At 38.1% G+C, this 27,494-nt stretch overlaps 1 protein-coding gene across 5 annotated transcripts in view; it reads left to right on the forward strand.

The window, feature by feature from the left end:
- The window catches only part of Aff2 (AF4/FMR2 family member 2), a 560,677-nt gene extending 533,578 nt beyond the window's left edge, over positions 1-27,099 (forward strand). For all 5 annotated transcript variants that reach the window (XM_029565511.1, XM_017799178.2, XM_029565512.1 and 2 more), the window contains 6 exons: positions 2,512-2,648; positions 7,828-7,899; positions 8,247-8,340; positions 10,498-10,550; positions 17,710-17,900; positions 23,224-27,099. In XM_029565511.1, coding sequence (XP_029421371.1) covers positions 2,512-2,648; positions 7,828-7,899; positions 8,247-8,340; positions 10,498-10,550; positions 17,710-17,900; positions 23,224-23,345 — 669 coding nt within the window. In that variant the 3' untranslated portion in view covers positions 23,346-27,099. The remainder of the gene's footprint in view (positions 1-2,511; positions 2,649-7,827; positions 7,900-8,246; positions 8,341-10,497; positions 10,551-17,709; positions 17,901-23,223) is intronic.
- The last annotated feature ends 395 nt before the right edge of the window (positions 27,100-27,494 follow it).

Here is a 27,494-nt window from a genome sequence, read left to right on the forward strand (position 1 = left end):
TCAGAAGGTGGGCGACTGTGACCAGTGATAGTCATGTATATAGAGATTAGAAATGCATGTGAAAATGTCTTAATGTCAATTGCCTTGGAATGAATTCTTCTGTAAGAAACAAACAAACAAAAAAAACAAGTATCTTCCTGAAGTCCCTCAAATTAAGGTAAAGAATAAGAACAAATCATTCTGGAAGAACGCAAAGGAAAATAGCTTTAGATACTTAAGTGACAATTGAATTTATTCTCATAATGGTTTTAATAGCTTTTGTATAATCTTCATCGCTATTATGAGATATGAAGTGTATGTATCACATCTGTAATCATTATGCCAAAAAATCTGAATTACTGTAATATTTTGTATATTGTTAAAACTGTAACTTTAATTGTAAAAAAAAAATTTAAATTAAAAAAAATTAGCACAAGGAAGTATATAAATGTCCCCTTGACAGGTGGTGCATAAGATGAAGAGACTAGGACACATGTGCGAGACTATGTAGGTGGAACATTTGAAGAACTGAAAAAATCAAAGTCATACCAACGAGCAAATATATGACTAAGAAATATCACTAACAACTGAAGAGATTGTGCCTTAGGGACAAAAATCAGTTCATGGAATGAAGTAAAAAATCCTAGCTATCACACAGAGCTGTGGCCCTTCAAAATGACCACGTAAAGAGGTACTCAGTATATTTTGTATTAAAACGTCATTGCCAGGGGCTAGATGGATGGCTCAGTGGGTAAAAGCACTGACTGCTTTTGCAGCACCCACATGGTGACTCACACGCAACAATCCATAACTCCAGTTCCAGGGGACCCGACACTCTTCTAGCCTCCCTGGGCATGACACATGTGCACTTACATGCATAGAGGCAAAACACTCATGTACATAAAGTTAACATAAATAAAGTTAACAATATCTTTGGCAGTTTATAAAAATATCTTGAAAAGTTCTTTGGGGGTTAGTGATAATGGGTAAAAAGATTGAGACATAATCGGAGGAATAATTTTGTCTTGATCTTATATATACAGTGCTCTTATAAACATGCTTATTGTTTCAAACTCTCACTTTGTGAATGGAAAAACTGAGGCCCATTACTTTGCACTATGTACTTTTCTCTCTGGACATCTGGGTCTCCTCTTTTTGAAGACTGAGACTACATGATGTTTAATGATTCCTCCAGCTGGGGTTGTGAATGAAAAGTAACCTACAAAAATCAAGATATAGAAATTAATTTCCAAAAGGGCTAGTTAGATGAAGCTGAAGACATAAGGCAATTATCTCATAAAAGAAAACAGAAAATAATGAATTTTCATGCACATATTTAGAATTTCCTAAAATTATTTTGGATTTGTTTGAAAGTATTTCTGTACAATAGCTTACAGAAAAGAAACCACAGAGTTCCTTCATTGCATAAAAACTGAAGAATGTTTATTGCAAAGAGTCATTTGCAATAAGAGACACTTCAGGACCTGCAACTAATCATTTTATAGTCATATTTAATACTTTTCCAGAGACAGCTGATCTGCCATTTAGAGAACTGAAGCTTTCACAATTGCATACAAAATATTTTGATAAAAGGTATAGGGGAAGATTAAAACAGCAAAACCTGAAATATATTGGTTCTTTTACAGAAAATGGCATATTAGCAGAATTCTTACATCTAGCTATCAAAAATTCAAAATGTTAAATCCTGTTATAAAATACTCACTATAAAAGTGTCATCTGTAATATTCATTCCACATAAAAAAGAAATCAGTATATCTAAGTCAGTTTAATTGTGACCATTAGTGGGGCTAAAACCCTTTGCAATAAAATTTTACTAAACTAAAAATACTTAGCAGTGCTATATTTTTGGCTTTTGACACACTATTTCAGCCCCTCATTTTTGATGCATGCGATTATTGTCAACAGTCATGCTACAACTTCTTATTTTTCATGAAAATAATATCAATCTTTGACTTTCCTCCTTGGGATAGAGTTGATGTACTCATGAAGCGATCTAAAGCAAGAAACTAAGTTTAGTTTCCAACCCTGACTAAATAACATGTCAATGGCTGACTGGTTCAGTATATTTAGTGATCAGAAATGAGGAAAGGCATTCATTTAGATTCTTCTTGACCCAAATGCAGTGATAACATCAACAATAATGCCTTGGCTGCATTTTCTTTTTTCTCAGTCAGTTGTACTGTCATGGCAACAGGTCTTTAAAATACTTCCTTAGTTATTAATACCAATTCATACATTTTTCTTTATTTTTATCCATGTTTCTCAACTTGAGCATCTGGAGGTGGTAGTTCTCCGTTGCAGAGACTGTCCTGTGTATTTTAGGATGCTTAGCATATCCCTGGTCTCTGCCTACTAGGTACTTCCTTTCCCCAATAGAAACTGCCAAAAGTGTTTCTAGATCTTACCAAACATTCCTTATGGTGTAGGGAAAAAATTACTCCAAGTTGTGAATGATTTCTTTATATAAATAAGAAAAGAGAGTATAATGCTGATGTCATTTTCCTGTTACAGTTTGAGAAATTTGGCAAAGCTGTGAATTATGCTGATGCAGCCCTTTCTTTCACTGAGTGTGGCAATGCCATGGAACGTGATCCTCTGGAAGCGAAGTCCCCATACACCATGTATTCTGAGACTGTGGAGCTCCTCAGGTGAAAAGCTTTTCATGTGCCACATTCCTAAGCTCATTTCATACAGAATTAGAAATTCTTAATGTTATTGCTCTTAAATATTGTTTCCACATATTAATGTGTCCATGGCATTTTCTTAGAAGTCATTATAATTAGTTCCTGCTATTTTATTAATACCATAGAATATTTATAAATGATGGACACTGTTTTATAAATTATCCCCTTAAGAGGTTATAATGTGAGTCTTATAATTTGCAATATTCATAAAATTAAAATTAAAATGTAGCAGGGGAAGTAAAGTATAATTTTTTCATTTGACTTCTCTTTTCAAAGGTAATTTTATAATTCAAAATAAACTTATGCTCTCCAGATTTCTATTACAATTCATGTTTTCTAAGACTTTCTATCTTCGTTATTAAAAAAGGAAGGAGGGGGCTGTCAAGATTGCCCAGTGGGTAAATGTTACTGCCGCCAAGCCTGACTTACCAGACTTAAAGCCCAGGGACCTACAGGGGGAAGGAGAGAAGTGACTCCTGAAAGTTGTCTTTTGACATCTCCACTCACATTACGACATGCACATATGTGTGCACGCAGCACACACAAACGCACATATACACACACATGCACATGTACACACAGTCAATAAATTAATAAAGGCTCCAGATGTTTTGCAGAATTTTCATGCATCTGGAATACAAAAATCAGATAAGATGATGGCTGAAGGATGACAATAGAGGAAGAGAATATAAGATAAAATAGTAAAAGTAACTACATGTATTATTGCATTCATTTACATTTGAAATCAATAATTCTGATGTATCGGTCTTGGGGGAGTACAAATTGTTGACTATCAAAACATTCCTAAACAAAGAGGAAAAGGAGGCAGGAGAAGAATAAATATCTACTCTAGTTTTTTCCACTTATTTGAAAATATTATAAAAGTAATATGTCCCCAAATAATCCATATGCACCACAGTTCACTTTTTTTTTTTTGATGATGATAAGGAGGATGATACCTTCACTTGTTCTTGCTAGGTAAGAGCCCTACCACTGATCTGTATTCATAACCCCTAAATGATTGCTTTTTACTGGGTGAACAGTTCTTTATCGGAGAAGCCCTCATGTCCCATCTTCTCGAGCTCCATTGCTTAGCAATGTCAGGCTTCCTTTTTTATTATCATCTACATAAACTGTTACATATGTCAGGATCTTTATCCCTAAGACTTTAGACAAATAGTGAATATATTTACCTTGACTATTTCCCAAAGAATATGTTCCAAAAGAGCAAAAGAAGAGAATATTAAACAAATCACAGAATCAGCAATTTTGAAGTTTTTTTGTAACTGTACAAGATAATGGATTTCATTATATTTTCATGCACATATACTATTGTACGTTGTTTGTATTTGTCCTCCATCACACTGCCATGTCTGCCTTCCCCATCTTGCTGGTTCCTTTCATCTTCTCAAATATTGTCTTCTGCTTTCATGTTTTACAACAGGAAATAATATAGAAAGATATAAATATGAAACTGGATGCGGTGGCGCATGCCTTTAATCCCAACACTTGGGAGGCAGAGGCAGATGGATTTCTGTGATTTCGAGGCCAGCCTGGTCTACATAGCGAGTTCCAGACCAGGCCAGCTGGGGTTGCAGGGAGGCCCTGTCTCAAAATGACAAAAAAAAAACTCCATTTCATTTTAAAAAATACTGTTTCTTATAGACTCATTGTTTTTGCTAATAAGACTAAGATGTAGGAACAGATGTATTTCTTTTTCCCCGTCAGCTTCTGTTGTTTCCATTCCCTCTCCCTTTAGACAACTTTCTCCACATAGTCATACATATATGCATAAATATTAGTATCAGAAGTTTTACCTAGAGTTGTAGGCAGTGGGAGATTCAAGGAAAGCTATCGCCTTGCCTACATAGCCAGTCTACCATGTTTTTCTTGGAACTGTTTCAAGTCTAAGCACCAGAGAAAAATAGAAAATATTTCTCCTCAGCTTGTTTTATACACTGTGGAACCTGCCACTACCACTACCTTCTGGTAGTTTTCAAGGGCGAATTGATTTCTTAGTGTCTAGTCAAGGATACATGCAATTTTCAAAGTTATACAAGATGAGTATTCTGGAAAAAAATATAATGATTCAAACTTGAGGGGACAAGTGAAGGAAGATCGAACAAAAAATTTGTGTTCCTCTAGTCATTCAAACATGCAAATGTAAACAAGGTATGCTAAATTAACAAGAAAATAGTAAAATGTTAATACCTAGCTTTAACAGAAAAAAGGAGAAAAGAAAACCGTATTGTAGGCCGTTCCCGCATGGCTGATGAGGGTCAAAATTTGAGAGCAATTTGGTATTACAGAAAAAAGCCATGCAAACAAGCATTTACATCTTTGGACACAACACTTCAGCTTGTGGAAATTTGAATTTCTTGTATGGAAAACACTTAGCGGTATAAGAACATGTGCATATGGACATATATGTACACATATATGAAATGACACTGGTTTACAAAAAAACTATTCATTAATACTTTTTAAATTTTATGTGTATGAGTATATTGTTTACATGTGTTTAATTGTGCCTCTGTCATGCAATACCTGCAGAGATCAGAAGGCGTTGGATCCCCTGGAACTGAGATAAAACTGTTGTTAGCCTCCATGTAGGTGCTGAGAATCAAACCCAGGTCCTCTGCAAGAGCTGAGAGATAGCTCAGCTATTAAGAATGCATACTGCTCTTGCAGAACGCCCAGGTTTAGTTCTCAACAACCATTTGGCAGATCATAACTGCCTGTAACTCCAGTTACAGGGGATTTGATATCCTCTTCTGGCCCCCAGAGGCTCCTGCACAGAAGTGGTACACATAAATTTACACAGGCATGCACACATACACATAAAGATGATAAATAAAAAATAAGCAAGTCTTTTAAAAGTACACAAGCAAAATACCAAATTTTATTTGGTGGTAAAATATGACATGAGATAGTCATTAATTAATATTTATTTCCTTTCAAAAACTTTGTTTTAATTATTTAGAAAAATTCTTCTTAACTCATATTTCTTCATTATATGATATATTTGTGCTTACAAAAATATATTTCAATGGAACCTGATAAAAGTCAATGGATAATCCATTAGCATTGTGTTTAAACTCAATATTTTATTCTTTATTTTAAGATAAGTATAGATTCATATGCACCTGTAGGAAGTAATACAAAGAATTTCTGTGTACCCTTCACCTAGTTTCCTTAGTGGAAACATCTTCCATAGCTAAGTATAGTATTACAACCAGGACATTGGCATTGACAGAATCCATGGACTTCATTCAGATTTCACCAAAGTTGTTACCTTTTTAGATTTTCCCAGTTTTACATGCACTCACTTGGGTGTCCTCTCTATATGTAATATATATATATATATTTCTGTGATTTGCATGTGTCCCTATTTTTTAATGAGAGGAATTTCAATCGGGAGTAAAATGAATTTAAGCCAACTAGGTCTTAAGACCCATTTCAGCAACTGAAAGTCCACTATCAAGTCACCGCATGTGTGGTAGCAGTTAAAGGATGACAGCAATATGAATATAGCTTTTAGTAGTGAAATACCATGGTGAAGGATTTTTTTATTACTCTCTTCCCAATAGCATGCAGTCAGTAGAGGGAGCACCCCAGTTGCTTCATTCAAATAATTATACTTTCTCTGAGTCATGAGAATCTGCAAGAAAACACCACAATGCCTTTGACATTTCGTTCAACCAGCTATCAAAGAAAGTTAGGTATATTACATAATACAAATCCCTCTTCTTGATACTGCAGCAACAGAAGGTATATAAGTCCCACTGCTAAAAAATGTTCACTGAATAGAATTTGAAAAGTTGCCAGGAAAGCAGGCCAGCTAGAATGCTAAGGAGACACAAAGTCTTGAGGGGGATGAGCCTGGGCTCCTGGTGCTCTTGGGAAGCTTTTCTGAGTGGCAAGAGTGATGGCACTGTAGTCTCCCCATTGCCTACACATGCTCTTCAATTTTTCTTCTGCCACAATGAACTCAATTACTTATTCTACCATAAATACCTGTGAAATTGCATTAAAGCTCACACAATGATTTTATGCAATGAATTGATTTTTGAAGACTCTAAATGCCCAGAATGAGATGTGGTCAGCTAGTAGGGAAAAAGAAATGAGAACTCTTGAAATTTTATCACCCCAGTTTCAAACAATAACAGCTAAAGACAATGGCAAGACAAAATATACAAGCCCTATAAATGAATGTTGCTTAGACCTTAAAATACTGCGAAATCAACTGTCCTTTAACACACACACACACACACACACACACACACACACTCCCTATCCATCTTTCTCTTTCTTCCTTCTTTCTTTTTCTTTCTACCATTTATCTATCTATCATCTATCTATCTATCTATCTATCTATCTATCTATCTATCTATCTATCTATCTATCTGGCTGGCTGTCTATCTACCAATGTATTCAAAATCTAAGCCATTAGAAAAGATCTTTTAATTGATTGAAGCCTCTCTAACCCATGTCAGATATAGTTGTTTTTATTACTTCATCCGTGAACTGAGACACATTTTTGCCCACCTTGTATGAAAAAAATAATAATGGTGTTTGACAAGCATGGTCGTAAAAACAATATTTTGCCACCATTTATATATAGGTAGAGACTCACATGAATTCCACAGCCTTATTCCAGAATATGAGCTCAGAATTAAACTTAGTTCTGCAGAGCTAAGTTATATATGTTACATCAGATTCAATTGTGCTGCGTGGACTGTGCTTCTGTATATGTTCTTAGAAAATAATCTGTTGGGGGTTGGAGAGGTGGCTCAGCTGTTAAAGGCACTGGCTGCTGTTACAGAAGACCAAGGTTCAGTTCCCAGAAACACACACAGTGGCTACAACCACTTGTAACTCCAGTTCCAGGGGATCTAACACCCTCTTTTGGACTTTGTGGGCATTGCATGCACATAGTATGCTTGCATATGTGCAGGCAAAACACTCATACACATAAAATAAAAATAATTAATTAAAAATTGCTTAAAGAGAAAAGGGTTAGTTTGGCATCTGCCTTGAGCAAAGGGGAGGGTAACTCATTCAGACAACCGAAATGTGGTCTATGTTGGGAATTTTGAAGGAAAATCCAGATTCCACCTGGGTATTTCTTTTCTCTTTAAAGGTATGCAATGAGGCTGAAGAACTTTGCAAGCCCTTTGGCTTCTGATGGTGACAAAAAGCTGGCAGTATTATGGTGAGTTCCATAGAGTCCACAGGAAAACGGATGAATTGCTGCACTGATGTGTGAACATTCTACATCATATTAAGCTGCCTATCCCAGATCAGTATTCTGGTTTTCTAATAAACTGTCAAGGGCTAGCTAATGGATTTCTTCAGTAACCGACTCAACATCTACTCCCTCAATTTATACCCTTATCAAAATGAGATTTTAATCATTTCATCTTCATTTTTAAAACTGTATTTACATACTTCCCAATATAAGATTAAGCAAGTAACTGCAAAATATGAACATGTATATTTAATAGTGTATGGTCTTCATTAGGTGCTATCATTAACATAACCCTTTTCCCATCACCACAGCTACCGGTGCTTATCGCTTCTTTACTTGAGGATGTTTAAGCTGAAGAAGGACCATGCTATGAAGTACTCTAGATCACTGATGGAATATTTTAAGGTAATCCTTGTCTTGTATAATTTATAGAGATAGACTGATCCTTAATGAACATGTCGGACATGTTGTCAACTGTCAAATGACAATACTGCCAAAGTTATCACCTCTCTCATGCCAGCTGGCTATGGCCTTCCTATCCCTCCTTTGCGGATGGGCAGAAAGCTTCCACGTGATTTGATTCCAGAATGAGAAGCTGCACTAAGGCAGTAGTCTATTTTTGAGATTAACCAAATGGCCTTTGGCAGGTTCCTGGTTTCTGCTGGGAGAAATGTATCTACCCGCTGGCAAGGTGGTCACAACTTATATCTGTTGCTATAAGTTATATCTGTGACTAGCCTCTTGTTGGAAAATGAAACCAATGAAGAAATCCATTAGCAGTGGCAGAAATCTTAATGGTCACCTTGACATTGGGTTGACATATACCTACATTCCTAAAAGAATTATGGTCATGGGGTATCTTGGAGTGCAAGGGTTGTAATTTAAGACATTTGATTGCCTTGATTACAAAAACAAACAAATCGGCAGACAGACTAATCCATCCTTTAGGGAGCTGAGATTTTTGACTTGCAAAGAAAAGAAAAAAAAAAAAAGGAAGGCCACTATAAAATGCAGTGCCAAAATTTGGGACTGATAAAAATTCAAAGATTCGGGGCTGGAGAGAGGACTCAGCAGTTAAGAACACTGGTTGTTCTTTCAGAAGACCCAGGTTCGAATCCCAGCACCCACATGGCAGCTAACAACTGTCAGTAACTCCAGTTCCAGGGCATCCGACAGCCTCTTCTGTCCTCCGTGTGCACTTACCTACATGCAGGCAATACACACATATACATAAAATAAAAATAATAAATATATTTTTTTTAAATTCAAAGATTGAAGCAGTTGCCTGGTACTAGACTTGGCTATCTTATGCTCAAATATGGCCACTGCTTACCAATCCTGGCCATAATTTAAAGTTGAGGAGATTCAATGTTTCTTTCTCTTGCTTTGACCTCAAAAGAAAATGACTTTTCAGTCAGGTGCATGATACCACATAGGTAAACTGCACCAATCAGTCATTTGAAATGAACCAAATCATCAGCTAATATCAAATATCCACTGAGTAGCAATGTATTGCTATGTGAGCACACTGAGACTCTGCTGGGGAAATGAGCAAGTCCCCACTTACTGTGTTTGATGGGTTGTATAGACATAATGGCCTAAAGGTTGTCCTCATGTTGGTAAGAAGGGATCACACACAGTTCTCCATTCTTTCATATGTGCAACCTCTCCTTGTGTGCCGTAGAAAGGTGGATGTTGAGTTCACTGGGCTTCTGAATTCACTTGATGGTCCATAGAGTTAGAGTGTTGGTTCCCATCCCCCACGTATGTGATCCACAATCGGCCCTGAGAACGTGCATTTCTCACGGTTCCCTGTGGGTCTCTTGCTGCCGGTCTTGAAGTCCCACTGATAGCCACTGTTCTAATATTTGTCCTCTCCAGGCTTAGAGGGAATTAAGAATAGCAAAGCAGGTGGCAAATAAACCATTAACCTGTGAATGCACTGTTTGTTTAAGGTTAAACCTTGAGTCTTCAGAATGCATGCTACGCCCATGTTTCCATGACTCCAGAGCAGCATTGAATTTTTACTGGGCTCCTGAAAATTCTCTCTCTCTCTCTCTCTCTCTCTCTCTCTCTCTCTCCCTCATCTCTGATGGAGGCCAAGAGGCAGTAGAAGACCATAACTGCACCATAACTGCTTGTTTCTGGCATCCTCCTGGAATGCCGGACTTTACAGTTAAACCTGTATCCCAGGGAAAAAGTTTTCAACTGGTAAAGGTGAAAAGCTTACTTCTACTCTGAAGAGCTTGTTTTTCAGAATAAATTTCAGATGAGGATAATTAAACCATTTCTTGGAGAACCGAGTCTGATTTTACTGGGCCTTTTAGTATATGAGATCTTTCATCAAGTGACTTTCATGGTCCTGATTGGAGCCCACTAATTATCCTAACCAGCTATTTTCATCGAGTGTGCATCGTGATGCTGACGTGCACATGCATCCAAGCTCTGCATTTCAAAATGCTGCAATCAATATTAATGTACTCTAAATCACACTTACATCTGTTTCTGAATTAATAAAACACAAAATAGATGTCCTTATTTCCCTCTTTCTTTTTCTTTTAGCAAAACGCTTCAAAAGTTGCTCAGATACCATCTCCATGGGTAGGCAATGGAAAGTAAGTATTCTGCAAAAATTATTTTTTCATAAAAATGAGTGATTGGATAGATCCCGAATATTTTTCATTGACCACTCAAGAGTGAAGGACAATTTCAAGACTGTAGTCATTTCTGTACACACAGAATTTTAGCCAGGTTTCAGCTGATAGCAAAACACAAAGTTTAAAATGGTGTGCTTCCACATTCTGTCACTATTTGATTTTTAAGCCAAATTGTGGCCATAAAAATATCAGCGAAGGAGGTGACAAGCATCATGCCATTTCAGGGAGGCAGGATAAAACTAAATCTACTGCAGTGATTTGTCAGTGGTTCACTCTGTAATGAAAAACCAATGAAATATTCATTGATATATGGTAAGTGCTGTTTAATAAGACCAAAGGCATAATAGACCTGAAAATGTGAAGGCACTTAGTCAGCCAATTAGCTGAACCTTCATAGTATATTAATACTAAAATACTCTGACCTAAAATATGAAAGGATGCACTTTCATACTGATGTAAAGCCTCATGAACTCACCCAGGTCTGCAGCCTTATTTAGAGTCCTGCCTACTGGGGGTCCCTTCTATACTGCACAGCACTACAGTGGGAATCAGGAGGAAACTGTTGCCCCGGACTTGAGGCTGCCCTTGTCTGACTGGTTAAGCTAACTGGACTCCTTTTTTCAAGATTCGTCCTTCTCCCTCTGAAATAAAAAGAGCCAGGCATTATGCTCTCCTAGACCCACCAAGAACATGGTTCTTATAGAGCAAAGTTGTGAATCCCACTCTGTCTCCACCATATGCCTTTGCTAAATTGCCTAACCAATCATGCCACCTCTGATTCTAAAAGTGCCCTCCCTCTTCCAAGTCTGCTTCCTACTAGCCATAGGAAAAGAAATTAGATTTCTATCAACAATACAGGTTCACAAAGAGCTTATTATAAGTTCATTTTCAATTGTTCATCATCTCTAAATTCTTATATTTCTGACCAAAATAACTTCCTCAAGAGCAAAATATCCTCTCATGACACTTCATAAATATCTACAAAGCATACTCACAAAGTAGTGGGCCAGTGAACTCCACTTTCACATCGTAAAAACATTCAGAGCTAGGTAACAGATCCATTAAAAACTACACATTAGTTCAATTACTGCATTGAAAGGAAACACCATTTCAATTGTTGAAGTAGGTCTTGCTCTTATATTGATGAACAAAGGGGAAAGAACTCTCTGGAAGTTCAGAAAAAAAAAATAACCGTTGAGGGGCTCAGAGAAAGCTATTTTCTCTGAGCACAGAATGAAGCAAGGGCAAGGTCAGGTAAGCAGCTAGTAAAGAATCACTGGAATTTTTAAAATTCTGAAATGGAAGAACTCAAAACACATTCTAAGCTTGTGAAGTCACATTAAAAAAAACTCATGGAATGGTTTTGAAGCAGCTTCTGTTCGAAGAAAGTGTACTCCCTTTGGTAAACTATCATTGCTTTTGAATGAGGCAACTCCAAATATTCATACAAGGATTAAATCACATTTATTCAGCAAATACTTCAAATCCATCTGTCCCACATCTGGTCCTGTATAAGGGTAGGAGTGTCACAGAGATGAATTACATGTGGTCTTGTATCACAGAAGAACATAGTTCAGTGGAGAGAGGTAGCAGGTATGAACAAAAGTACTATGAAAAGCCAGGAAGAAGAGTTTGGACCTTGGGGCTTGGCCAGACAGGAATTCTTATCTCCAGTCAAGATTAGATACCCTGACTTCCAAATGAATGAGGGTACTGTGATCCTTCAAGAACTTCTCATAGCACCTTCCAGAAACACCTCTGATTTTAAAGCCTCCTCATCAGGCTAGTGATTGGGAATTCAACTGCCCAGAGGTGGTGCTGGCATAGATAAGAGTTTCATGGGAAGCTATGTGTAGGAATGAATAGAAGGTTCAGGATAGACCTTTGGGGACTATCTTGCATGCCGACCAGGAGAGAATGTCTCCAGTTGGAAGAAAGGGAAGAAAAATACTTGGTTATCAGAAAAGGATCAGCAGCATTTTTCTGTGAGGGAATAGATAGTAGTGACTCACAGGGATAAGCAAGTTTATAAGGCAGAAAAAATGAGGAGAGAAAGTAAATTTCCACAATGAATTTTCCTGATGAAATTAAAAATGCATTAACAATTAAGTATCCTTTTGGAAACAAGTGTACCAAGAAGTAGAATGCAATTCTTTTTTTAAAAAAATAACATTTTGCTTAATTGGCATTCAAATTTAGTGTTCCTCTTCATTAATCTAATTCCAATTCTTTGTCTTTTTCAACTGTCCACAGTAATAGGAGATGGCCCAGATTTGCAGCATTCTAGAAGCCATGATATAGAGGGGTTAAAAGGGCTGGACAACCATCTCAAATGTAATAGAGTGATAATAAAGAAGGATAAGATAACAACTGGTATTTGCAAAAATCCCATTTGAAGGTTTTTAAAGTACTGTTTCAGTAGACGTGTGTGGGGAATACCATGCTGAAGGAATTAAAGGCAGGCTTGTGTAGTTACTTGAATCATTGGTCATCCCAGTGATGAAAGGACTCTGTTAGTCATCGGATGGGTCATTCAGATGACTAAAAACTATTCCCTGAGCTTATAAAAGGCAACACTGGCATGAATATACATGAAATACCTATGAATCTGGGGAAAATACGGGAAATAAACTAACATGGACACTATGATGATGATGGAAGTGGGCACCTATCATGAAATCTTCAGTCAAGTATTTAGCAATACATGCTTGGAGGTAACATGGCAGAATGGAAATAGAAAGGACTTTGGCAGAAAGGATCTGCTGTCAAATCTGGCTGCTTGGATAATTTGTAGCATGACTGTCCATCTGGAAGGAGCTGAGCTTCTTTGAAGTCTTGGGATGCAGACTCAGCTCCTTATGCTTATAGAGTGAACACTTTATCCAGTGAATAGTCTCCTCAGCCCCCTTATGTATTCTTTTTAAATGGTGGGTCATTCATTATTTCATTTACCAAGTTCCTATACTGTATAAAGGAATACTCTGCCAGTGCCTTTACAAACAAATCCCAATTCTTGTGCTTCATATATTGTTCTTTTTCTATTTTTCATGGCATTTTTATGTAGTGTATACTAAATAAAGGAACAGATGCAATTCTTTCATTTTTTTCAGTTGGTATTCTTTGAACACATGTTACGTGCCAGGTAGTGTTCTAGATGCTGCAGTACAACACAGGATGGAATAGATGAAAATGCCAGTCTCCATTAGGTTTTGTTGTGTTTGAGGAGAAAGATAATTAAAAATATGTGTTATGCCAAATGGTGGTTAATGTCATAGAAGAAAAGGAAGCAAATAAAGGACAAAAACAAGACTGGATAGAGGAAAGAAGCAGTGGCACAATATTCAATAGATCATTTAGAGAAGGTTATAGAACAAGTCATGGGACATCTGGGGATGAGAATTTCAAACAAGGAAAAATTGAGAGGAGTGTACTCCATGAGTATAAGGAAGAGAAATGGGCCAAGTGTGGCTATGAGGTAAGAAGGATGGAGGGCTGGACCAGGATAGTTGTAAGAAGTAGGATCCCATATATATTCTCTCAGTGCAATATGACTTAGAAGTATGGAGAAAAGGACACGCTCTGTGACTAGACACACCAAGAAAAGAGCGAGGAAACCCCTAAGTACCAGTGAAAGCCACTATGAAGCAGATGAGCACAATCTATGTAAGCTCTGTTTCATCTATCTCTTTGCTATAGTCACAAATTCTTAGATGTTACATTTGAATTTCTTTAGTACAGTAGTGTCATATACAGGAACATTCCTCAAAGGATCAGATCATGTTGCCTAGTGTAAGAGCAGCAATAACCAAAACCAGATCTTGTATTAGTTTCCTGTCATTGTGACAAAATATCTGACAAGAAGTAGCTTAAGGATGGAGAACTCTATTTTGGCTCATGGTTCAAAGGGATATAGTACATCATGGCAGGGATTGTTCAGTGGCAGCAGTATGCAGCAGCAGCATGCTCACATCTCACCGGATCAGGAAGCAGAAAGAAATTAATGGTGACATTCATCAGGCATTTCCCTTTTCTGCCTTTTAGTCAGTCTAGGCCTTTGTTTGGCCCATAGCATCATGACACCCATATTCAAACTGGGTTTTCTCTCCTTAGTTAAGCTGTTCTAGAAATGTAGCCAGAGACACACCCAGATACACCAATCTTCTAGAGGATTCTAAGTCCAGTCAAACTGACAAGGAAAATTAACCATCCCTGCTCTTGTTCTTATCGCCTCCATTATTGACTATTAGAAGAAAGAAGGTAGAGGATGAAAATGAAGAAAAGCCCTTAATGATACCTCGATGTAATAAAAAAAGGTGTTTTGTAAATTTTCATATAACAATAGTATGTTTTAATGATACAATGTGATAATTTGATACATGTATACAGTATATAATGATCAAATCAAGATGATTAGAATTTCTAAGTTCTGTTCTATGAATTCTGTTTTCTGGTAACCTTGGAGCACCTGTCTTCTATGTCTATAAAACACACAACAGATTCTTATGAGCTACTCTGTACCTACTCTGTTATAGAACACTATAACTTATTCCTCTTATTTAAATAATTTTATTCCCGACCTGTTTCAATTTATTACCCCATCATCTCCTTAGCCTTTACTGACAATGGTTCTATTCTATGCGTCCACAAAATCAACCTTTTTAAGCTTCTATATGTAAATGGAGACAGGCTTTTCAAGATGTATGAGACAAAGATACATAGCTGTGTGATGGGAAACATTGAATCTAATCTTTACTTTCAGTGTATGAAACTAAGGGTCCATCAAGGAGAAGGACCATGCTTAGTATAAAACAATTTTGTAGCAAGGTAGGGTTAGAATATGAGCCACTTAGTATTCCCTACTACAGAGTTTCTTTTTCAATACGTGTGGCAACTGACTGTTTTGCCATTTTCTCTAGAGATTACAAATGAGAATCTATTCAATTTTACCATAAACTGACATTTAACACTTAATGATTATCACTGGAGGAAAACGACTAGAAAATAACATTTGCTACCTATGATGACAAAGAATCTATCATTCGCTATGTTTGTGTCACAAGTTAACCCTTCTCTGTTCACTTTAAATGTTTTATGTGTATGAATGTTTTGCTTACCTACATCTAGGTGTACTCCATATGTGCAAATCCCACAGAGACCAGAAGTTGGCATCAGATCTCATGGAACTGGAGTTACAAATGGTTATTAGCCACCCTGTGGGTTCTGGGACTTGAACCCCAGGTCTCTGCAAGAGCAATCAGTGCTCTTAACCACTGAGCCATATCCCCAGATGCTAGCTAGCCCTACCTTGATAAACTCTCTTGGCTTAGGAATCTCCATATCTTATACCTGCCTTGAGAATAATTCATTCTATAGAGAAGCAGGAAAATATCTTAGAAATCATAAACATAGCAGAAAAACCCTCATATGTTCTTAGAGCACATAAATATAGAGCAAGTTTGAGGATCTACCCTCCTTCTCATATGAGAACATACTGTAAGATATACTTTCGTTGGAAGAAGTGCCCAAACTTTCTCTCATGGCTTTGAGTCTGGGGAAGTGGATTTCAAATGTAATTGTTCACAGAGTTTTCCAGTAGTAACAGCGTTTTGGTATGTGTGACTTACTTCCCAAATCAAATGTGTGTGCTACCCAACAGAATGATGTTCATTTATGTAGTGAGCATGTACGGACTCAAAAACATAGATATCTTGGAAATGTAGAGAGGTTTCAGCAACAGAAGCTGATAAGGGGTTGGGGGAGGAGGAAGGGTTCCTTGATGATGTGCTGGTATGGTGAGGAGGTTCTTTCAAACATGCAGATTCCCAAGCTATCTCTGTCAAATTTCTTTTGTTTACAATTTATATATGTATGTATGTATTCGTCTGTTTTTCTTTTCAAGTGACTTGATCTGACTTTGTTTCTTAGGCTCCTCTCAAACCCCTATCTTCAACAACCTTCTCTTCTAAGCCTCTCAAGTAGCTGGAACTATAGAAATGTGCTACCACACAAGGTTTCCCATTTCTGTTACTCCCTTAAAATGTTCTACCCTGATAAAGTGGGTGCATTTGTGTGGGAAGTTTTTTTTAAATTGTGGCTGAAGCAGGACAGATATGCTAATGGAGGCCTAGACCTTGCTTCCATGTACTTCAAACTACTCACACATTCAGGACTGACTCTAGGCAAGTCTGTAGCAGGCTTTCTGAAACTTAGGCACTGGAAGAAAAATTATGTCCATGCTGTGTGTCAACTTATCATTGATGTTAAAGAACTCAGTGAAAATCTATATCCAAACACTGGAACTGTCCAAAGTAGGAACTTTGAAGACTCCACTTTATAAGCCAGCGTGTAGGCAAACAGTCACCAATTAACAGTTCATCACTGTAGCATACGCTAAAGAATCCTGAAAAGTTATTCAAAATATTACTTTTCTTTCTACCTTCTCCAATACTCCTCCTGTGGGTGGAGGGCTTCTATCAATTGCACTTGGCTTAGTGTGGCAAGTATATTTGGAATGAACTGTCACTGTGATTTCCAACAACAATGTCATGATAGACCAATATTGCACATCAAATGTTTTGTAAGTGCCAGTAGCCGTTCTGTGACCAGTAGAGAAATCATCATAGCTCTGAGTTGTTTCTTTCCCTGACATATTGCAACACTTGTCATAAATATTCAAAGTAAAATCTACATTTGTATGGAGCATTAATGACAGAGAAAGATTTACCCAATTCTCCCCTCATATCTTCAAACAAAAGCCTCTTCAGTTGTCAGAGCCAGTGAGAGGTGACGCATTAGAGGGCCACAATATAGACCTCAGGGTGTTAGTGAGATGATGCAGATCTGTGGTAGCAATAAGACCTCTCCACACTGGAGCTTGTGAAGAAAGCCATAATGTTGACTGGAGGTCTAGGATATAGTGTGAGAAGAACTAGTGAGATGTGGAGAGAATCTTTCAACTGTGGCTTCACACATGTTCATGGCACTAAACTCCAATTTGGCCAGTGGTATTGTGAGGAGAGCGCAGTGTGAGGAGGCATCCTTCAGATTGTATGCAGTCAGACCCTGCTGTCACTCTTCCTTATCAAACTAACTATACCTATCTCTTTCCATTCTCCAGAAACACTCCATCCCCAGTCTCTCTTAATAATGTCTCTCCAACCAACTCAATGGGGAATTGTAACAATGGACCTGTCACCATCCCCCAGCGCATTCACCACATGGCTGCTAGCCATGTCAATATCACCAGTAATGTGCTTCGGGGTTATGAACACTGGGATATGGCTGATAAACTGACAAGAGACAACAAAGGTATGCTTGTCTGTTGTATTCTTTGCTCACAGATCAGGCTGCAGTAACTTGTGCTTTGAAGGACTTGAATCCATGTACTTGATGATCTTATATTGTTCGATCCTTCTGATTTCCAGGTCTTAGACAAGAAGTTAGCTCAGGTCTGACACAGTGACCTATTTTTGCAATGAGAGTGATTAAAGGCCTAAATATTTACTCTTCTTTAAAGTTTAAACTAATCTAAACTGTGATGTATTGGCACACAGTGTTTTCAGAATTTCACTCAGTGACAAGGATCAACACAGAGAAATAGTTGCAAAGGCAAAAGGGGTGGTTTGAAAATTAATTAAGATCTTGTCGGCATCTGTTTATTTCTTGAGAGGTGAGGTGGAACTAAGGTCGTGTACTTTCATTATCCTCATCAACTTCAGTTGAATATATGAGAGCATGCTTTGCATTTTGAAGTGAAGAGTAAAGCTCAGCTAGGAATTTTCATGCACTGATGATTGGATCTGAATCCTATTTGTGGGAACACATAAGATTTGCTGTACAACAAATGCACAGAAGACCATGCTTCACCAGGGTCAAAAATCATTAGACTCAAAATCAAGCCTCACCGACCTAATGCCATTGGAAAGTAAAACCCAAACCACACATTTATTCTGGTGCTTCATTTTCCATAGAGCATTCTAACCCACTAATAACAGACTGGCCAACTGCAGATATGGTAGGAACACATGGAAATCTATTAGAATCAGACTAGAAATAGGTGACAAGCTGGAGTGATAGAAATCTGACCAGTAATAAGGAGACATTTAGCTTCCTTTACAATCTAAGTTACACAGGGTGGGCATGAGTCCTTCTGGGTCCCGAGCAAGTATATCCATTCAAAGATGAAGGGGACAATGTAATCCATGGATCTGACCAGAAAATTCCCCAAATCCTCCAAGCCCAGGTAGCTCTCCTTACCTTTTCTCTTAGGCTCCAGAGCTTCAGCTTCCTCCGCATCTCTTCTCTCTTAAAAGCTGCCATTCTAGGGGCTGGAGAGATGGCTCAGCAGCTAAGAACACTGATTACTCTTGCAGAAGACCCGGGTTTGAGTCCCAGCACCCACATGACAGCTAACAACTGTCTGTAACTCTAGTTCCAGGGGATTCAACAGTCTCTTCTGTCTTCCACAGGCATTGCACGACACAGGTGCACTTACCTTCATGCACACAATACATGCATACACATAAAATAAAAATAGTAAATTAAAAAAATTTTTTTTAAAAAGCTGCCACCCTAGGCACTTGAGCACTGCCTGATTATAGAATGAGGTGCCCTCTTCCTCGTGCCTCCTCCATGCTGCCCATTACTACTGTCTTGATAATCATGTGGGTAAACAGTGTCATCAAAGTAAGAAAGATGTAGATTCTGTACTAGTTTAAGTATGAATGTGGCCTGGCTGATGTGTTCCTTGGGCAAACTTTGCAAGTTACTTAAATCTGGGAAGTCCTTCCTGACTTCTGTCTCTGTAAAGGTGGTGGAGGAACTGCTCAGAAAGTTAATAGAGATTAATGAACTATGTAAATAACCTAGCATAAGACATTACATACAATATAGATACCCTTAAAAATGTTTTCATTCATGACTCTATAGTGTTTTAGATCTTTATAACTCAGATTCTTGTCATGCAAACATGAAGACATGAGCTCAGATCCCTAACACTCATGTAAAGAGCATGGTGGGGCAAACCTGTAATCTTAGTGCTGGGAAGAAAGAGACAGGAGGATCTCTGGAGCTTGTTGGTCAGCTAGTTTTGCTGAATCCATGAGCTCCAGGTTCAGTGGGAGACACTATCTCCAAAGAATAGATGGAGAAGTATCTAAGGAGTTGGCTCAGTGTGTCAGACACTTGTGATGCGAGCCTGACAACCTGAGTTTGAATCCCCAGAACCCACATGAAAGCCAGATGCAGTTGCACAAGCATCTGTGATATCAGAGCACCCTTAATGGGTGATACAAGACTGAGGCAGGAGACTCGCTGGAAATGCATGGACCAGAAGCAGTAAACAAAAGATGGAGATGAAGACTGACATCTGTGGTTACCTTCTAACTCATGCGTGCATACAGGCACAAGTACACTGACACTAACACACCACACACACACTATACATATACACAAAAATTAAAATTAAACCATGTGTGGTAGCACATGCCTTTAATCCCAGCACTTGAGAGGCAGGGGCACGTGGATCTCTATGAGTTTTAGGCCAGTCTGATCTATAATAGCAAGTTTCAGGCCAGTTGTAGCTACATAATGAGACAGTGGCTCAAAAATACATCTAGCTAGAAAGTGGCAGAGGAAAATACTTGACATCGGTCTCTGGGCTCTACACATAAACACACACAAACACATGTGTACCGCCTCACGCCTGAGCACATGTAGGGACACATATACAGACAGAACACACACACACACACACACACACACACACACGCACACACAATTCTACAGCTAACAAAACACAATTTTAGACCCTAAGTCTGAACTGAGCTTTCAACTTCTAGTGATTCCTGAGAATTAAACATGCAGGTGGTTCCCCAGTGATTTCTACAGCCCAGGTACTATCCTACTTGCCCTTTTATTGGTTGTCTCATTTATTCTTACTTTATAGATGAAGACACTGAGGATTTTCAGGTTAAAAATTTCACCCTTATCAGAGTTCTTTAAGTTTGTTAGAAGCAGAAACTATCTGACGCCAGAGTCTTAACTCAAACCAATAGGCTACACTGCCTATTGTAGAAAACATGCTCTTTGCAGGTCTTTAGAGACCTTTGGTGAGAAGCTCCAATTCACTTATCTGTACAAAGGGCAATTCTTAGAGTGTTTGCTTTTCTCGACTTTTGGAAACCCAGATAAACCTGGCCCAGACGACTGGGGCCCCACAGGGCTCTAGAACTGCAAGCAAACACAAAGGCATCATGATATTTTTCTGGTTTGTCTGGTTCTAATCTATCATCTAATTTTGTATTGGTAACTGCAAGGAAGTTCAATATTTATGGATTCCCTTTATAATTGCATTCATTTTCAAAATCTGTTCAAGTAATTTCTTCTAAATTAACTGCAGAATTTTCCAAGAGCAACGTGATGACTGTGGTGATGCTAGGGTGAAATAGTGCTCATCTTGTCATTAGCACAGCTTGTCAAGGAGTTGCTAAATTCTTTGCCTAATATTGAATCAAAACATCGCTGTCACTGCACCAACAGAGAGAACATGTCTTGCTAATGTTTTATTAGGTTTTTCAGTGGACTTTGGAGAAAATCTAGTTTGGGATTTTCAGCTCACTGCCTTTAGCTCTGCATACATGTAATTTCTGACCTATTTAGATTTGAGGATTCTTCTAACATCTGTCGTGTGAAGATAGAAATTATATAACTCAGGGTTATTCTTTGGACACGAGGTCTGCATCTCACTTACAGAAGTGTGTACTTACACTTTCTCCAAGACAGTTGTTTCATGGAGATGGGTGGTGATATCTCTCTCAGCAGAAAATCTCCATCCCTGCCCCTGCCCACCCACCCATACAGCTGGAGATACCTTACTACAGAAGATTCTGGTGTTGAAAAAGGCCAATGGGTGAATGCTGCCCCCTAACCTTTGGTCAGGTCGCACCATTCCCTACCTACCTCAGTTGTACACATTACTCCCTTGAAGTGTTCATTAGAATGGTGACCTAGGTATCCAATTAAGAATGCCGTAGGGAGCCTTGAACAGAATGCCCAGGGGACATCCTGGCTCACAGGAGTCTCACATTCATTGAACAATGGCTGTGTCTTTAATGTTTTCCTTAGTATCACATTACCTAAGAAAATATTTTAATGCCAAAAGTAATTTACTCCTTTGTCAGCGGAGATTACTTTTATTGCATAGCACAAGTTAAAAAGTATCACATAATCAAATGAAGTTGATACTTAGAGAAGTCCATATGTTATACATAACATGAAGAATAAATGCATTGTCGAGTGAAACACCATCTGCTGAACAATCAAGCACGTGTAACCCGTGCATGGAAACTGCTTTCCAAGGAGGTAAAAGAGCATCCCAGCCACTTTAAGACACTCTCCAGTCCCACCTCCGGCCTGAACTTGGCTTCCTTACCCTCACTCAGCACAAACATTTGGCTGAGGCAGCCTTCCCTGTGGGAAGCTAACAAGAAAAGACGCCAGTGAGCCCTCTTGGGATCTGCAGTCAGAAAAGCCATGTGAGACGAAAAGGAATCTAAGGAATTTTTAGATACCACATAGTCTTTCCTACACACACCCCTCCCCTAAGGCAAAGTGTCTAATGCTCTAGTCACAATGGTGAGTTTTCAGTAGGGTAGCCTCAAGGCTGCTTCCTTTCCCAGGTGAACTAGAAAGAATTAGCTGAGCATTCTTATTAGTCATTTCCAGGGGTGGGGGTGGGAGAAGTTGACATCTGCCAGATACTCACAGGCCATTTTCCACCACTAAAGTAATCAATAAAACTTCCTAATTCAGATTCCTCCAAGACATTTATTCAACCGTGGAAGGTGATGGGTACAACAGATTAACTGGCTTTTTCTATACTAAGAAAATGAGATCAGTTCATCTGAACCAAAGAAAACTATATTTTCAATTTAGTAGTAGATAAAACAAAAAACATGAACATCACAATATCAGAGAAAAGCTATGATATTTATAAGAAGCTCATTAGTATATAAGGGAGCTTTCATAAAAATTAAGTTATAATATAAAATATGAATGCATTATATTGTACAAAATATATTCAAATATACTTATAAGTGTAATTTGTGTGTATTTTAAAACATGTGAATATTATAACATTTATAGCAATATGTAGCCAAATATATACACTTATATATTGATAATATTTTTGCTTATATAAAAAATATCCATAGCATGGTACTATACTTTTAGAATATGCTGTCTGAGAAAGTATAGTGATACACAAAACCTGGCATAAATTAAACAGCAGATTTAAGTGAGCTCTGTTTCACTAATCACAGTAATACAAACATTGTGGTGCCAGATTTTTGGAGCTTAATAAAACATAATTGAGGTTGCTATACACATGGAATTTGGGATTCCTAATAAGCCTTTTAAATGTTGGTTGAGTGAAAAGATGAATGGATGAATGGATGGATGGGAGGATGGATGGATGGATGGATGGATGGATGGATGGATGGGTGGATGGATAGACAAATGAATAAATCTTCCAATGTCCATACGATTGTGGTTTTAAGTGCACCTTTTCATTCTGTTGTATATTTACTGGATAGTAAATAAAAGCTTGACCTAATATTGTTCTGATTTTCAGAATTCTTTGGCGATCTGGATACATTGATGGGGCCTCTGACCCAGCACAGCAGCATGACCAATCTTGTCCGCTACGTTCGTCAGGGACTGTGTTGGCTGCGCATTGACGCCCATTTGTTGTAGTGGGCGCTCTTCCATCTCTAGTGCCACTGTCCAACCCCTCTTCCTTTACCAGTGGTTACTGGTGGAAGTCCACTCATTTGGGAAAGTTCTCTTTTGTTATGTTTATTATTATGCCTTTTCCCCCTGATATCTGTGAAAAACCGAAGTCATTGTAAGTGGACACTACAACTTGAGAGAAGTGTTTTATTTTTTAATATTTGATATACATTTCTCGGATTTCATTATTTTTGTGCTTTACGGAATGATAGTCCCTACAATATTTGTTTAAGTCCACACTATCCAAAACAAAGAAAGAGAAGCACATGTGATAATGACAGGTTCCTGAGGAATCAAACAAGTGGTCTAACTTACACATGAACAAGGGACCTGCAAAGACTTTCAACAGTAGTGATCCCCCAAACTATACACTATTGTCTGGAAAAGAATGTATTTCAGAATCCGTAGTTAAATGATTTCTGTGGTTCCCACAGACTAAATCTTCAGGTGAGAATTTCCATTGTCTAAACCCACTGATTAGATGTAACTACATTGTAAAGTCAAGAGTAACAGGGAAACAAATGAGCTTAGCAATTCTACTCTTGAAATGACAGGACCAGAGGACTGTTTTTTTATTTTGTTTTGTTTTGTTTTGCTTTGCTTTGCTTTGCTTTGCTTTGTTTTGTTTTGTTTTTTCATCCTGTTCCAGATTACTTTCTTTTCAGATTTTAATGATGAGGAGGAATAACATTTATTTTGATAACTTTATTCCACCAGCTGGCATAAACAATTCTGAACTCCGTGACTTAAAGCTTAACTCCTCACCAGGGATTCTCCTTGTGCAAAGCTCTCCTTTGGAGGAGCAGTTTGGTGGATGCACAACTTAATAGTCAAAATATGGAACTCATCCTACAGGTGAGAGATGAGGCAGGTCTGAAAAATGTCCCTCAAGGAATTCACACTTCTTACAGCCAGTAGGCAGATCCATAACTGCCAGTGTTTTAAAATTGTATTTCGATAGATTTACATATGAAATCTGTGGAAACAAACTCAAGTTATCACTACCTAGAAGTAATAGTATACAATTTATTTCCTAGTGTCTTCACTATCTGGACTTCCAAAACATTGTCCACATTTTCTATTTGCTAGAATTTCTTATTTTTTTTCTTTCAGTTACCCTTTGCCTTTTTTAAAAATTTTGCTGTTGGCTAAAATACAATCACTGAATTCATTGAGGTTTATACTAGTATAAAGAAGTTCCATGAAAGTTCCAAAGAAAATTCCAAACTCTGTAAGTAGTAGTTAACTTTTCATTCTTAAAAACGTGGATCTTAGGATCATGTTTCACCCTGGGATCCTTACAAAGATTCCTGCAGATTGGAAATATTTCACCTAATTTGGAGTATTTACTTATCAGTTATGACTATCTCTCCTCCTTATGATCTTCTACATCATCTTCTGTCCCTAAGCATCACCATGTAAATATCATCTGTAGCGTTCCAGCTCACCAGAAAAAGTCTCCACTTAACAGTAAACACTATCCACGCATTAGTTACTTGTAATTACCTGCTGACATATAATTCCACATAACCTTTAATCTGGTGAGCTATTGAATTCTGTTCACTTAGTCATGGCCAGATAAATAACATATATGCACATGAAAGATGCAAACTTGTATGATTTCTGAAGCAAGTCATGCAGGTCTGTGGTAAGAACAGCAGGCAGTCACTCTGCACTCTCATTGTCAAGGTTAGGTATTTCCCTGGTTGCAGAAGAGCCAGGTTTGAGTTCTGTTCTGATCACATGTGGTTTTAAGGCCTTTTGTTGCATAATAAGGTTATGGAAGCTGTACTCCAATGGCTGAAGCCGTGCTGTTAATATGGCTGATGGGTGAACCCCAGCAGCTGAACCCTGCACTTTTTATGCTCCCAGTGTGGTTGAGCTTTATGTTTACACTTTCAGCAACAACACTTTCAAATACACACAGACAGACAGACAGACAGACAGACACACACACACACACACACACACACACACACACACCAATGAAACCTGAATCTTCTCTGTGCCTCTACTATGAGGATAATTAAATCATCAAAGACAACACCCACAGCGGGTGTCACATGTAACAATTGTGCTGAGAACATTGCAATGACTCAACTTCTCTGTTTTCCTTGGCCTACCAAAGTAGTGTGCCTGACTACTTCTTTATAAAGATGCCTACCAACTTGATGCAAAACTTAATACTACACCATGATCTTAGACCATCATAGATTTAGGCACAGATTCTTTTTGAAATTAAGTATCCAGAAACTAGAAGTTAGAAAGCTAGGGGCAGGTTTCCGCAGAAACAAGCATATTGCCTCATAGGTGAAAGACTTGTAGCTCAAGTTTCAGTGACTTGTTATATCTTTCTATATACAACAGAGAGACAAGAGAATGCTCTGTCATCTCTGGTGGCTGAATGTAATGTGTGTGCCATGTCAGCAGCACAATTATCAAATGTGACAGTCAAGCTCTGGATCACCACCCGATTATTTAGTAGACCCAATTTTAACATAGCTTAGACACAAATTGAACATGGAGGATGAATTGCCTTCCTATCCCTGGAGACAAGATGCCTTTGGTTTCCCGATGAAGATTTGTGACTGTTTTCTAGGCCCTCTATTCATCACATCGTAAATGGTGATGTGCATCATGGGTGTGCAGCTATTCGCAGGATTGAAGATTAAGCATTTTGTAAAGGGAATCTCTTCAGTGTTCCAGTCAAATGGGAGGGATATGAGACATGTGGATGGCAGCAAGAGATTGAGCCTCTACATCTTGATGGAGGCTTGGTGAGCCACATCTAAACAAGCCTGTGGAGGTAGAGTGATGGGTAGAAGAATAGGAAGCTCCCCGGAGCAAGTATGAAAAACAGCCCTACAACATGATCCAGGAAGGGCCACCACTACACCTTCATTTATCACACAAGCTCCAACCACAGAGAGTCTGACAAGTTTGTCTTACGATGTTGGCTTGGCTTTGTATCTTTAATTAGCTTTGGATTTTTTAGTGGTTTTGTCATATTATTGTCTGAGTTTTGTAGGTAGGATTAATTTGAGAAGAGTTTGCTAGTGTGGTCCTTGGGGTAGAATTTACCTATAAGCATGTTGTTAGCCAGCCTATAGACTGTTAATTACTTAATCTCATTGGGAAAAACTAGTAGTTTTATATTCGGGTGACATAATTGGATAAAGCAGATTAGCTTCTGTGATTTTTCAAAGACTTGAGGTTGAGATGCCTTTTTCTTCCATGTAACGAAATTAAAAGCTCCAAATCTTCAGTCAAAAGTGGCAAAATTAGAAACCATTGCCTAAAATGTGTTTTATTGAGTTTCCAAATGGATGGATCGTTACATGCATTGGATTTGATCCACATTGGAAAGATGCTAGTTCTATCTACCTTTCCTGAAGTTATCCAAATCAGATTTTGTTTTCTTCAAATTTGCATCCTGGACGTTGAAGTTAGTTTGAAGTTGGAAAGCATTTTCGAAGGCAGACTCGATTACGTTGTGAGGGTGAAGCCCTTACTTCCTTCTCAACAGACATGATAAAATTCACCTGCATGAACCAGCAGGTGGGACAACCAAACTGGATCACTGGGTAGGACTACTCAGTAAAGCAATGAACTGCTTGCTTAGAGAAACATCACTATCCCCATTGAGAAAAATGTGTGGCAAGATAAAATAGCTACACAGTATCAAGCAAATGGGTTTATTTCGTGCCCTAAATTCAATTCTATGGGGAAAAAATATTGAGCCAGTTGTAGTGTTGTTGCAACTGGCAGACTCAATTCTTCGTCGTCGTTGTTCTTGTTGTTGCTGTTGTTGTTTCGCATTTCCACTCGCATAGCCTTATTCTCATAAACTCTGATTCATTTTCTCTTTGGTGTTAGCAAACTCCAATGACAGAAATGGCATCTGTGTATTGATAATCAGCATTTACCCTGGCAGGAGACTAATCAGATAGGCTGGTCTCACACATTAATCCTACCATCTGATATTTCCAGCAAAAGAGAAAAACTCTTAGTTCCCTTTCCATTCCCCTCCTCACAAATCTAGAAGCCCTCTTTACCAAAAGCATCACATTGTTCTCTGTAATCTTTTGACAAAAAGAAAATTGCATTGTGGGG

The sequence above is a fragment of the Nannospalax galili genome, unplaced genomic scaffold, assembly GCF_000622305.1.
Source record: "Nannospalax galili isolate Female #2095 unplaced genomic scaffold, S.galili_v1.0 scaffold198, whole genome shotgun sequence".
Taxonomy (NCBI): domain Eukaryota; kingdom Metazoa; phylum Chordata; class Mammalia; order Rodentia; family Spalacidae; genus Nannospalax; species Nannospalax galili.